General features: G+C 42.3%; 1 protein-coding gene across 1 annotated transcript; it reads left to right on the top strand.

The window, feature by feature from the left end:
• The first annotated feature begins 204 nt into the window (after window positions 1-204).
• On the top strand, window positions 205-2,887 carry pmp22a (peripheral myelin protein 22a). Its single transcript, XM_076752884.1, has 5 exons — window positions 205-328; window positions 1,100-1,190; window positions 1,338-1,431; window positions 1,520-1,660; window positions 1,761-2,887. The coding sequence occupies exons 2-5, from the start codon at window positions 1,113-1,115 to the stop codon at window positions 1,916-1,918; spliced, it is 471 nt and encodes a 156-aa protein (XP_076608999.1). The 5' UTR covers window positions 205-328; window positions 1,100-1,112; the 3' UTR covers window positions 1,919-2,887.
• The last annotated feature ends 12,391 nt before the right edge of the window (window positions 2,888-15,278 follow it).

The following is a 15,278-nucleotide window of genomic DNA, read 5'->3' as shown; positions in this document are numbered from 1 at the left end:
AAGGCGTTGCGGTTTGCACAATGATACCACAGGATACTCCATCCTGTGGACTTTAGGACGATCCAGATGATAGGCTGCCACAGCGAGGAGAAGAAAGAAAGAAAGAAAAAAAGGAAAGGCTTTGGAGCGGGCCTCTGGTGACGTGCAGGGCCTGCAGGGCGGTGTTCTCAGGCGGAGAAAGAGTCTGACTGGGGTGTGTGAGCCACATCTGGAATAGTAGCTACAGAGAAAGAGTCGAGAGGAGCAGATCCCCGCCGATACTTTCCTCAACTCTTCACTCCGGCGCTCCTCTTTCACGGACTCAAAACCTCTCGCTTTGCCTTTTCTTGTAAGTTGGACTTAATGTGTCGGATTTTTTTTTGTTTTAGTCTGTGAAATGATTGTTCTTCATCTTTTTTTCCATTGACTTTGTTTTTCCACTCATGCAACAGGACTTCACCCCTGGACTTTAAACCGACTTTGGATTTACTCAAAAGACGCGAAAACGCTCTTAGTCTCACGTGTTGCGCCTGACTCGCTCGCGTGCTCCCACTTTAGGCGTAGATATGTTTTATATTCTCACAGCAGAGACTAAAGCGGAGAAGGTGGAGGCGCACGCATGGCGGCACTACGCTGGAATGTTTTTCATGCAGATGGGTTGAGTTTGTTTTTCCAGCAGCATGCATTGATTAGTCGTGAATCATTCTTTCTTTCACTCCTATCGACCCACAGCCAAGCTTTTCATCGTCTGGGGCTTTTTTTTTTTCTAAACTAATTATGCAAACGCGCCTCGTTTAAATTAACGAATTGTAATTAAATCTTGTAAATGGATCACCACGGATCAAAAGTTCAAGCAGTGAAATCAACTCGAGAATCGATTTGTACAGCCCAGAGTCAACTCTGACCATTTTTAGTCCCATCGGGAAGAAATTAAAGTTCCTTCCGTCTTTCCTTCTACGTTTGTAAGCGGATACTTTCACATTGAGGTAAACATTGCGGTTGGTGCCCAAGTGAGGAAACGGCGCCATCTAGCGTCGAGACGCGCGGACAGTGCCTAACAAGGGGATTGGTGGGGTTGTAACTTCATGTGGATTGACTTCTTCTGTCTGTATTCTTTTAGATCTACTTGAAAAATGCTGCTCATCCTGCTCGGAGTGCTCATCCTGCACCTTATCGCCCTCATTCTTCTCATTGTGTCCACAGCAGCCAGTGTAGGTTCCACTTCTTTCAGTCTAAACTGTGAATGTGAGCAAGCTGGCAAACACTCCAGCTGCTCACTGTGTGATCGTTGTTGCTGTTAAAGGGTCAAACGAGTGCTGCAGTGCGTTTAAATGGTTCTGTGTTGTTGTGTGTCCCAGGCCTGGACTGTAGGTGGGGATAGGAGCACAGATCTATGGTACAGTTGCACGACAGCTAGTGGAGGCTACCACTGCAAACCAGCCAGCAATGAAGGTTTGTCAGCGATCCCAGAAAACAAGCTGAAGTGATGCATTGTGCCTTCAAGTGTTTAAACTCTCGCTCTTTATCTTTTCTCTTCCAGACTGGATCCAGGCAGTTCAAGCCCTCATGATCCTGTCGATACTCTTCTGCTTCTTCTCCCTCATTGCATTCTTGTATCAGCTGTTCAGACTGGTCAAGGGCGGACGCTTCTTCTTCACCGCCATCTTCCAGATCTTGGCATGTGAGTATGACTCGATCACACGCCGGCCGGACACACCCCGAGCAGACAAAGGGGTGGAGTTGCAAGATCCCCCTCACCTCTCCTGTCATCTCTCCCTTAGGTGTGTTCGTGATGTGCGGGGCGATCATCTACACCGTGATGAGTCCGGATGATGGATCCGACGCGCAGTTCGGCTACGCCTACGTGCTGGCCTGGGTGGCTTTCCCTCTCTGTCTCATCAGCGGTCTCATTTATATCGTCCTCAGGAAGAAAGAATGAGAGAAGGAGCAGAGGAGAGAAGAGGAGGGGTAGTAAGGATACCCCTTACAACAACATCGCACTGTGCCTACTGCCCACAGACCATAGACTGACATCCCAACAATACAACAAAAGTGCATGTGTCATTAACAATTGTAAACACAAAATGGAGACATTTATCACTGCTGGGGATTGTTTTTAGCTGTATTTCAGAAAGCATTGTGTTCCCATCCCATGCTGAAAAATATCAAACCTGTTCGCTTTGTGAGTTCTAACAAGGGCTGAGTGTCACTGCACGTGTTTCCTGCGGTGACTTCAAAATGTGTTTAGAAAGGCGTTGGTGACATATTGACTTTTGTTGCATGCTGGCACCCGACTTCCACAAATCCATCGTGCGTGATAACAAAGACGAGTAATCCTGCCTTGCTTCAGTACAAAGATGTACATAGTGTCTGTGGTTTTTAGACATATTTATAACATTTTTACATACATTTTGTACATAGTGTTGTCAAGTTAACATTGTCATGCTCATTTACGTGATAGAGTTCGTGTCTCTCACAAAAATCATGCAGCTGTGCCAAAGAGATGTCGCTTCAAATGCCAGAGTATCAAGCTTCTTACATGTTTTTTTTCTTTTTCTTTTATGTTTTTGAGTGTCCAATGCTTTGAACCATGTGCCTTATTCAGAATAGCTGTGTTCTTCTTGAAGGAAACGAGAACATCCTCAGAGACTAAAAGTTTAAAGTTAAGAAGTGTTCATAAACTCATGAAGTTTTCCTGAATTATCATTGTACTTGATATGCCAAATAAACCTTTTTTTTAATGCATTTTGTAATCTAGTCTTGAAAAATGGTGCTTTTTATCTACTATTCTTGAAATGTATACTTTGTGTTGCAAGTTTGTCGTGTCCTGTGATTAATTTGCTTTGTACAAACCTAAGTTTGCATTTTTGACAGTATTCTTCTAAATAAACCCTTTGAAATTAATTCTACGTACTGTTGCAACGTCCAGTTACACGCACAATTACACTCCTGATGAGTGTACACACAGAGTTCACACCACACAGTGACATTTTCACCTGTTATTTCTTGCTCAGTGGTCGTATTCTGAACTCATACTAGCTGATATATTAATTGTATGGTATGCTGGTTGACTAGCAAGTGCCAAACGTTAAAGACTCCTTGTAGTAGCTTATATTCACCACTTGGTGGAGCCACAACACACAAAACACTCCCAGGACTGACCCCTTGCTCACCTGAGGAAAATATCTGGGCACCGCAAAGTCTTATTTCCAGGTTAATACATTATGTTTGAATACAGAGCGGCGTCTTCGTGAAGGAAAAAGTACAACTCAAACAATCAAGTACAACCAAAGCTTTTGAAAAGTTACTGTTTTTGCACGAAGTTCCCTCTAATTAAAATTATTTCTGAGTCAAACAGCTGATCAAATAGCTGTTCATGTATCTACAATTATTGATTTCCCAGCATCCAGACTGTAAGGAAACACACTCTGGAAACTCAAATAGCACCACCTGGCTTCAGTTTGAGGACATGCTTATCAATTGCTGGAAACTTGGCACCATGTGCAGACATTATTTCAACAAAACAGCATAAATCAAAAAAAAAAAAAAAAAAAAAATCCAGTTAAAACAGTTCAGGGGAAAAATCCCTCAACAGTATCTCCATGAGGGAAAAGTAAATAACATTTCTAAAAATATTGTGCTTGGATCACTGGCCGCTACACAGCAATGTGAAGCTTCTTATAAAAGACAGAGCTTTCTTTAAGCCGAACAAGATTCCCTGACAGATTTTACATTTATCACATGTTTAAGCTCCAAATACCGAGCTGATCACAGTGATGGCACTTCAATCCAAGTAGCTCTATATTACACATTATATAAATAAATAATTGGAGACTGAATTTTCCAAGGTCCAAGAATCACCATTAGATGTCAGTAGAAGATTTATCCATGTCTACCAGTATTTGTTTTAGTGAAGGAAATATTCCGATCTTTTACTTAAAAAGGTAAAAGCAGCAAAACCAAAATCTAATCAAAATACACTTAATATCAAGAGTAATGGTATAATAGTACTCATTATGAAAAATAACCTATTTTAAATTAATAATAATGATAGTAAACTTGATTTGTGTAGTACCTTTCATACAGGAATTGCAGCTCAAAGTGTTTTACAACAAAGAACTTACACGAAAAAAGACCTAACGGACATTAAAACAGATTTAAAAAAAAATGAATAAAAGAGAAACTTACTTGATGACATTAAAAGTAAGATGGAATAAGGATGAAAGCAAAACTAATTTAATATATAAGCACCAGTAATGTTAGAGCTGGTAAAAGTGGAGCTCATTTGAACTTCTTTTATCATGTTTGGTAGCTTAATCTAAAAAAATATACAATCATTTATTAGTTTAGTTATATTGACAATCTGAATTAAAGCAAGAATAAAAAGCAAAGTAACTAACGCTGTCAAACAAATCTAATGCACTGAAAAGTACAACATCTACCTCCAAGTATGTTCAGTGTGATACACTTAATCACATTCCACCTCTGCTTCTTTTCTGCACGTCCTGCTGACTACAGCCACAGCTCATCCTTTAAATTCTGTTTCAATGTGCGTAAAGCAGCTCAGCACTCAGCAAGTGAACGTTCATGGCGAAGAGAAAATATTTTGATCATCCCACCGCTTATAATTCCACTAGGTGGTGACTGCAACACACTTTTCATGTCACTCAGTTCCTCCAGAGCTCTTCACTGAAGTTTGAAAAACCACCAAAGTTGTATAGTATAAAATATACTGCTGTTTCTTCCGTACTGAGGAAGACACGTCCTCCTGCTCTGTTTGCAAGTTGAAGTATACAATACTGGGGTAACATGACACTAATCTTCTCTCGTTCTCCCTCTCTGAAGTTGGCACCACAGTGGATTATTGAAATAGGATTCTGCCTTTGATCAAAAGCAGTTTCTAGATGTCTTAGACTTAACATCAGAAACAAAGTTTACGGCTTCCAGCTCTCAAATCTGCAAAACTACGATACAGTGAGCGCATGATGTTTAACTACAAAACCAATGCCGATTTTTTATTTTTTATTCTTTGACATTTTCTGAGAAGCGATGGCTGCACATCAGAGGAAGTGAGGTTTGAACAAATATTGCTCTAATATTTAAAGCAAATTAAATAATACACAGCCCCCAGTGTTTCCATACGCACCAAGCTTGACAGTAGTAATTAATCACAATCACTCTCCTTTACAGTCCTTGAAAACATTATGCATCTTACGTGCAGATTATATCATATACAGTATCATTTTATTCATTTTATTCAGTGGCATGCATGCATATATTTTGGGCACATGCTGATCAGATGAAATGTAGAATTATTGTTGCTTTCATGTCGCTTCTACGCGACGTGAATCAGAGCATCTTCAGACTCCAGACATTTTCGCAGATAACACCAGCAGCAGCCATGAAAGACAAACAGCAAGCTTTTTTTAGCTGCCTACCAGACGCCAAGGTGCAATTACCATTAGCTCACATAGTACCCAACGCCATCTGTGAACACACTTGTATGCTCATGTGCACGTCGCCTGCAGTCCCTGTGCAGGGACACACACACACACACACACACACACACACACGTCACATCCTATACAACCTGTTTGTATATTATGACTACTGAACATGCAGACAGAGGATTAAAATCTCATCCTCAGGTTGGTTGGTTTAAAGAGCTCCACCTCACTTCATCAGTCCTGACACAAAAGAGAGGCCAGTTAATGCTGCTCCGGTAAAAGTCCCTGGGCATACAGATAACATATTGGGGATGTCAAGAAAACTCCGGAGGCCTATAATGGCCTCACAGCTCCATTTCAAACGTGGTTAACCTTAAGGGTTATTTATCACTGGGAAGGTCACTGGGGGGCACTTAGTATTTACTGCAGGACATGTAGGATTGGGGGAGAGGCGATGGAGAGGAAGCCATCCTCATCTCCATCCTCTGGGTACTTACTTTGGTGGCTGTATACATACATCAACACTGTTTAACTGTTTGATAAAGACCAGGATATTTCACTGACATGTCTGACTCACTTTAGTGTTAAACTGTTGAAAAACAACAGCCGAGAGTATTAACATGTCGGTATCCCAGGATCATTTCCATGCATCTACGGTTGGGAATTTCTCTGGTGAGGCCGTAATGGTCGTGAAGCAGCACATACAATGAGCTGCAGCCAGCTGATGGGTGCCTGAATGGGACATGTGAGGACTTCAGAGGAGGCTGCAGCCCTCCTCTCGTCTTTCTTTTTAGATTTGTTGCCTTTTTATCCGGGGTGTCTGTCTCCCAGAACAAACCCCGGAGCCTTCAGATGTAGCTAAACGATAGAGAAAATGGGCAATCCCACTTTATTCAAAGCTGATTTCATCACGCCCATAAATCTCTGAGAAATCAAAGCCCATCTTATGCCCGCCCCTCTCCTCTCCCTTTGTCTTGCTAATACACATTAGAGTGCGGCTGGCTGCCCACTTTGACGGCAGCCCGGATAGGATCTGGGCAAAGTTGCAAATGTGGAACCTGGAGGCACCTTTGACCCATGACCCCTGCCGCTAAATCTTGCCACTAGCGTCCGCCTCAGACCCCCGCCATGCAGAGGAATCTCCCAGCTCCATTTCCTGCCTTAAACTGCCTAAAAACTGGGAGACATGAAGATATATAGGATGAAGATGACAAGGGAACAAGAAAGCATAGTTTTCAAATAAAAATGTTTTCTGACACGCTCGTGACCACAAATGCACGTGACTGCACATATGCATACGCACACCCGCACAATTAACTTACAAACATGCCCAGACCAACATTAATGCATTCTTTCTAAATTATGAGTTCATAAAATCCCACAAACACTAAATCACCCATCCTTCATACTCTTTATAGCACGGCACAGATGTGAAACATTTTCCTAAAGAATCGAGCTGAGCCAGGAGTATTGAGCGCAAAACTTCAATACTGCATATGGACAAAAAAAGGACTAGATTTTTGCTGAAGTTTCAGATTAAAGTTTAAAAAACACCGCCACAATGTGTATCCGCTCGTCCCAAGTGACCCTGAATAATGTTTGATTCAAAACATCGCACCCGTAACTTGAGACTTAATTAAAACAGTGTGTTGTTAATAATTTAGTGCCAGCAGCAAGATTCAGCCAGTCATAATCATTGAGTAAGAAGTGAGGTGGTTGCATGGGGGGAAGAAACTGAGAAAAATCAATTATTCACTGCTATTTTTTACACACGTTAAGTCTGGTTCCATAAATATCAGGGAGGGATTTGGGAAGCAGTTTTAACATTTGGTGCTTCAGTATGGTGTTTCCCTTCATATTTCTGTCTGTTCTTCTGTCCCACACACACACACACACACACACACACACACACACACACACACACACACACACACCTGCACACTTAAGACTCGCTCAAAAGCTGTGTGGCCACTAGCCAGCAACAAAGACCTTCTAATCCAGCACTGGTGGCTAACAGGGGTTTCTATACTGGTGTGACGAGGCTACTGAGGCATACGTTTCTCCTTTAATTATACAACAGTGAGCCGGAGAGTGTCTTGCTGCTCTCTGGTGTTTCAGGCCTGAGCAGAGCTCCTCCAAATTAGAGAGCACTGTGACAGTGCCGAGATGCATCACTGTGGGGAAACACGGAGCGGCGGTTGCACGACTGCTGATCCATTTATGGGCTTCAAATGCGCTTCCCACATTTGAGATGGAGATGAAAATATGCAGATAATTTGAGAGAGCTTGGGAGAGCTTGCACATACATGCACATGAAGATAATTACACACAAAGATGGCACAAAAATGATTTAAAAACATGAGAGGGCAAGAGATTCTCTGCTGTCTGCACGTAAATGGAGCGGCCATTACCCCAAAATGAAGATATTAGATATGTTTGATCATTTTGTCCATGGAGATGCGTCTTTGCTGTGACATGAGGTGACTGCTTGTGGTGTCAGAGGGTGACAGAGCAGAAAGAAATCCCTCTGTACAGTATTAGCATCTGTATCAGACTCACTGTCTTCATGTATTTGACTGCTGCACATTAATCATTCCTAGAAATTTCAAATGAATAAATTTAAGATAACTCAGAGCACTATTTTGGCATTTCATTCACAATGTAATAGAATCCAAATATTGACATCTTATTTATATTTAATTTCCTGTACCTGTTTTTAGAATCTATTGTGTGCTTTGCACCATTTTTGGATTTCTCAGTAGTACAGACCATCCAATATCCATACATATATACATGCATACATACATAAGTAGATCCAATCAGCCGCTCATCTGTCAGTGGGCTAAATAAGCCTGAGTGGCGGATGTGATATCTGCTGGCAGATCAAATGAAGGATGGCGGTCGAGGCCTAATTGAGGGGTCAAACTGAAGTAGCTGTGTTATTTCAACCTCACTGACCCCGGCCAGTGGCCCCAGTCTGCCCGGTGGATTTCAGAGTGGACGGGGAATCAAGATCAGCCAAGCTGTAGGTGTTTAGAGTGGGTGTCTTTGTTTGTCTTCCCAGTCTCGAAAGCCTTCTCAGGGTGACTGATGAGTCAGAGACCTGGTGGCTGCTGAAGTCTGGAAGAAGGAAAGCTAGAATTACACCTTTAGCAAACACTCAAGTTTTGTTCAGCAAAGAAGGTGGATGTTGCTTACATCAGCTGAAAGCTTCACATACTCCAGAAGCTGCTCGTTCCCAGACTCTGTCTGCTCGAACAGTCAGAGTCCATGCCAGGATTCTTTTCTTATCTCTCTGACTCTGTGGCCACTCTGGTGGGTCGACTCATCAGCAGTAAAATCCCCTGGATCGCTTACATCCTCTGATTGGATGTAACAGCCTGCCCCCCGCCCCCCCACCCACCACCCCCCACTCCCCTTCCTCTTCATCTCTTCAAGCCAGGTTAAGTTTACATAAATTCATTCTCGTTTGTCATCAATTAATACTTGCTGAGGCCTAAATATGTTGCTGCAAGAGAGCCTCAAGGTATTTTTGTTAAAAAAAATAAATAAACAAAATAAAAAAAAAATAGGTCTTGCTATGCAGCACCAGCTGCAGCTTTGTTAATGGTGTGGTCCACTTATGGCATTAGGACCACACCACGAGCTACAAGCTTTGTTACTGTCTGTTTCAGCTGCTTCTCTGTGTTCTTATCTGCTCTTAAAGTGACACACATGGACTCAAATACAATGACCAACTGAGTGTAAGCACTAAAAGGGCATTTTGATAATATTTGGAAGTTATAAACACCGTGTTATCCTCACATGGACCAAACTGTACTTTTATTTTGATGAGATTTAAAGTAGCAGCGATTACTTCCCAACTGCAAATTCCAGTTTAAGAATGTATGAGCAAGAAATCCCAATTAGGGCTTTGAAGAGTGTTGATGTGATAGAGACCGGACAATGTAAGCAGCACCGAGGCCAGAAAACATTTTTTTAAAGCTGCTGGCATAAACCTGTAAACACTAAGGAACCCCAGTTGTAAGCAGCCAGTCTAACTCTTGTGATCCCAAAGTTAACCCTGTCAGTGAAAATGTTCAGACACCTAAACATTGAGACACATGGAGAGAAAGACAACGAGAGGCCAGAGAAATATCCGCTCTGAGTACAGGCCCCTGGGTTCAAATGGGGTTAAAAGGCTCCCCTAAACATCTGCGTAGTGCAAATATTGACAGTGTAGTCTCATCTAACGACCTGGTCCATGTCTGATCTCACAGGCTGAGGAGCCCAAACAGCTGCTCTGTGATCGCTTCATTTCTTGTCCTGAGCAAATCCAGACCAGTCCAGATGTACTAAGAACCATATCGCTAATGATTACCCAGACTGCCCTCAGCAGAGATGGGAGATTTAAGGGTATGTATTACAAAAGGAAAGCTACAGAGGATGCACATCATATTAGTTCATCAGGCATCACATGAGAGCAATCTGAATTTAATGAGAAGCAAGAAACAATATCTTCTCCCATTATATCTTTTCAATAGATAATGATATTATTATGTCTGGGGAGGGACATTATTTAATTATCTGAATAATGCAATTTCAGTTCAACCACTGTGTTAGTGGGCAACAAGTGTAATTTTAAACATTTGAGCAAATTAACATGAAATATAAGATCAAGACGATGATGTGTGAGGCCGTTGTGTAACTCAATCAGTTTCACATTTCACGTAACAATTCGAATCTGTTACTGAAGTGATTAAAAGTTAAGTAAGTTTATGATCCACCATTCGTCTGGAGCTCCTTGGAGAAAAGATTTGTTGAAAACCACCGCTTTGCCCCGGAGATGTGTCTTTCTGCTTCTTTGGAAAACAACACACTTTCTATTATGCAGCTTGTGTCAAAACAACAGTTAACTGAGACAAGTCAGCTTAATTCAAACGTCTCTAAGAGCCTCTTGTTCAATTGCTCATTGATGGTGTCGAGCAGAGAGAGTGCCCCAGGCCCACATGAGGCGGTGAACCCTATAAATGTGTTTTGGAAAAGTCTGATCTGATGAGTGAATTGTGGTTAAGCAAGAAAACACTTAAACACTTAAAATATGCCTCTCCCAAAAACAGGCGCACCCTCTGCACAGCTGGCATCATGTGCCTCATAACTCCCTGATATGTGGTTTATTCTCCATGTATAAACATCTATTATTAAGAAAAAAATAAAACTAAAAGTGCAGAGATAGAAATGGGCAGTATAAGTTGATTATATCTAATCAGAAACACTATCCTGCATGCAAAGCTTGATTGCTTCAATTCTTCAAGAGTGTCGGACTTCAAACAGAATTTGCATTCTTTGGATATTTCGCAAAGCCTCAAGTGGCAATGGCAAACAATGGCGATCATTAGCCGTATCAAAAAGAGCACCGACTAATGAACCAGTTAACCTTTCAACCTGCACAAACAGGGCTCCTGATTGGCCGATGAAGTCAAGCATGAAGCCCTGGGTCACCTCCATCAAACCGGGATAGCAGAGCTCTGAGGACAATCATCCGTCTTCCTCTGTTCTGTTCTCTTTTTTTGTTAAAAAGTCTGCATTTAGGGCAAGCGTTTGCATTCTTTCACAGAGCTCTATGCTGCATGCATGGCACAATCATGCTTAATCCCAAATGTAAATTACATCTCTCCAAAAGTGAGTAGGCTGATGGACCGAAGAGATACTTTTGTATTGTCTGATGGCTAAACATGGACAGATCCACATTCTTTTCATGGTTTTCTGATATCTGCGAACTTGGCTGGAGATAATCTCTGTAAGTGCTTCCTCTTTAGCAAGTAGCAGGAATTGATGACTGTCAGAGCCTTGACCCTTTTGCTACTTCCCATTGATTCATCCAAGAAAAATAAGCCTGCCTCTCTGCGCTGTCTGTACAGTTCAGATACGCATCAAAATCTCCATGAATTCACCTCTTTGCTGAGTAAGAATGAGGGCACTCAGCGAAAAAATAAATATGTTAAACACACGGTCTGAAATAGCTCTAGTGGATATCCTGCTGTCTTTGACAGCAGTAACGAGCACTTTCACAGCTCCATTGGCACCTCGATTGTGCATATGCACTGTAACGAGACTTTTCCATCTACGGCTGTCAAGGCGTCAAGGAGGCTTTTGACAGCTCCAAAGTTCACACCATGTTCGTTTTTGCCAAGTTCACCCCCCTCTGACATATGACCGTTGGTGGAGCAAACATCAACACTAAACTTCTGGGTCATAAAAAGCAGAATTCATGGGAGGTAGCTCTAGATTAGCCTGGGGTGAGATGTGGATTTGTTTGCTGCAAAGCCGGCGGTGGAGGCCAGCAGTCAAGGGTTGATATGGCCTTAAAGCTGTTAATCATCCCAGTGAAGCACAATGACTGGTAAGCATTTAATAAGTCACCATGTGTCATGTTACACACTGCATTTTCTTTAAAGATTTGTTAACAGGGGAAAGCATCACGTGGGACTTTGATATACAATATGACGTGAAAAGTGGCCACAGCAAAAGTACATGCACATAAATATACATGAAGAACAACTCAGCGCTGCAAAACATATCGATGAGAGCAGGCATTTCTTTCCTGAGTGCCACCTCAATCAGAGAGGCGCATCGATTCTCAATGTGTGATAGGTGAACTATGCAAGGGCAGGACTGTAAGTCACACGTTCCTACCTCTGCCCCCTATTTCCCGCTTGCACAACAAGCATCATAAATCTGCTCTGACCATAAAAGTCAACATGTACTGAGTCACTAACACATTGATTTGCACCTTATTCTTATCCTGACAATTACGAATATGAGCTTAACATAGACTCTCAAACCTCTCATAAATGTTTTTTATAAACTTACAATCAAAAACAAGAAGCGTGCCCTTGTTAGCTGTACCGGAATCTTGCATGCAAACACAAATACACCACCAGTTGCCCCATTTAATGTCCAGTGTGTGTTTGTGTGGCTACTGCCCAGCCAGATGTCCAGACCACAGCGGCCTCATGCTAAGCCCGTGAGGGTTCACGGGCCCTATTCAACCGCTGCTGAAGACGAGTGGTGAGTGGAGCTGACCAACCCTGACGGCTGTGGCTCACCAAAGTCTGTCAGATCTCGGTGCAGCCTGCTAAAGTCACTGTGGGGCAGGATGTTGCAGGATGTCTGTTGTGGTGCAACCTTAAGTTAATTCAGTGACATGGCGATATAGAGCACCAGAAATGTTCTCACCAAGGTTCTTTTGTTAGCGCACCAGGAAGGTAAGTTGTTGCAAATCCTCTCCAAGTTTATACCATTGATTTTGGAGATGTTTTATCAGTCGAAGCAATGTGTAAATTCCGCTAGAGGGCTGTTTGATTTTCAATTATTCAACAAAAACTTGAGGAAAAACTTCCTGACCCCCCCCCCACTCCACTTAAAAATATGTTTTGCTTGTTACTGCTTCACTCGGATGTTTGACCTTCGCTGTGCAGAATGATGTATGTGCTGAGCTTGACACTGGAAGATTGTTTTCACATTTATCTGCTGAGGGGGGAAACTTTCAGTGACACCTCAAAGGTCCAGTGTGTCAGATTCGGTAGCTTCTAACACTGAAGTTGCAGATTGCAACTAAAACGTGAGAAATGTGAAAGGCTCTCTCTAGAGACAGTGTTTGGTTTGTCCATTCTGGGCTACTGTAGAAACACGGCAGACTCCGAGGAAGAGGACCCACTCCCTCTGTAGAAATAAAGAGCTCACTCTCAGGTAACAAAAACACAGCGATTCTTCTTTTCACATGATTACACATAAAAGAAAACATATTCAAGAATACTTTATTCCTTTTCTGCCACATTCTGCTAATAGATCCGTGTAAATCTTACACACCGGACCTTTAAATCTGAGTTCAGCACATGCAAGTATGAGCAGGATTATGTGACATTATAACTAGCGTGGAAGCTAATCCTCGTCCAATAGTTATGTAAGTGCAATGTGAATGGAGCAAAAATATTTTTAACAAGATTATTGAACTTTTTTCTGCAGAAAATCCAAACAATTATGCTATTTTATATGGTGTAAAACATGCATGGATCTTTAACCAAATTAAATTACATTCTTGAATTTGTAACTCTCATTGGAAATGATGGAAAAATTTATGTTTGTTGTACAAAATCCTACAACTTTCTATGATAACATATTGCATCAGTTTCTGATTCACGCCCTATACAATATCTCTCATGATGTACCGTGTGAACTCCGGGCTGTGGCTGAACTTTGACATGGATTTGTGTTGGGTACTGGGATAACCAGTGATGAGGACGACGGCAGCACAGCCATGTCAGCTATTATACTGCCTTCACTTTAAATTAGGCAATCGGTGGTGCACACTTGCTTCCTGTCTTAAGAAGCTTTTCGAAAGATTAATTGCTTCAGACCAAGCTCTCACAATGTAGGTCAGATATTGAGCTTTATTTCAGTCTGTTCATTATTTGCAGGAGAGAGAGAGCAGAAGAGAAGAGAAGAGAAGAGAAGAGAAGAGAAGAGAAGAGAAGAGAAGAGAAGAGAAGAGAAGAGAGAAAGCCCTTTCAAAGAAGCCAAGTGCCTCTGAACCTTCTGAGCTATAGTCATGATGTCTCTGGGTGGAAGTTGAGTTCTTGATGAGCTAAAAGCGATTTTTCAAAGTCTGTAGGGCATGAAGCCATCTTTAAAGCTGACAGGTCTTTGATCCTGCGGTTTGCCATGATTTGTTTCTGATTAATGTGGAATTTGGTCCTTTCATTCATGTGGATACGTCCCCTCCTGTCAACACACACACACACAACGCACGCGCACACGCATGCACTCATCTTCAGCCCTAACTGTGCTTCAGCACAGTCGCACAGCGCTGACAGACCAAACGCGAGAGACGCCAGCATACAGCTGACTCCAAAAAAACTGCATCCCAGCACTGCAGGGAACACAGCCTGTTTTCCTCTGGTTTGAGAACAAGGAAAGAAAAATGTCACCCCGAAGGCCAAATGTTAGAGAATTAAAAAAAACACAGGGAAAGAATTTGCTAAATAACGGATTACTAACTATCATACTACTGGAAAGTGGCTCCACTGAGAATTTACTGCACACTGTTTAATGCACTGCAGTGACAGCCAGGACCGCGGCAAACAGAGGATGCTCCAGGTGCAAACATGAATAGAACATTACCTTTCATTTTATTTCCTTTTAGACATAAAACACACGCTTACAGGGCCGAGAGAAAATAAAAATTGTCACCACTTAAACTCCTTATATCCCCTTAACCACAGCAGACTGTTTGAACTGCATGCCCTCTCTGTATGGAAGTGGAAACTCGCTTTAACACAGCATTCCTGCTTCTAACCTTAAAGTGGCATCCATCAGTGTTCCTACTGCTTGTCCTGGTCAGTGTTATGGTGGAGGAAAAAAGAGCACACAGCTTCTTCCAGTTACTCCTCAGGCCCTTTCAGGCCAGCTGGGAGATTAAAGCTGGATTTGTAGTTGGCATGTATGTGAAAAAGAAAGCGAGAGGTCATGTATGATGTATTGCACTCCATGCTGTACCCCTAAACTGAAAAACAAGTCCACTTCTAATGCCTTCAGCAGTCTCCAGGCAGGTGGTTATGCTTACAACATCTCCAAAAAAAAAAACACTTGAGGTCCATACCACCTCAGCTGGCTCCGCTCAGTGTGGAGGAAAAGAAGGAGAGGGTGTTTTCCTTTTTTCCTGCAGATAAACCTCATCTAAACATGTCCGGTTGAAACAGCTACTCTCCCTCATCAGCCTTGGAGGCTGTGGTCCTCAATGTGAAGGTCATGGTCCAATTAAACCAAAGCCAGCTCATGTGCAAGTGGCAAAGACGTCACGCTAGAACACCA

Source organism: Chaetodon auriga, chromosome 16 (genome assembly GCF_051107435.1).
Source record: "Chaetodon auriga isolate fChaAug3 chromosome 16, fChaAug3.hap1, whole genome shotgun sequence".
NCBI classification, from domain to species: Eukaryota; Metazoa; Chordata; class Actinopteri; order Chaetodontiformes; family Chaetodontidae; genus Chaetodon; species Chaetodon auriga.
This window is presented reverse-complemented; position numbering and strand designations above follow the sequence as displayed.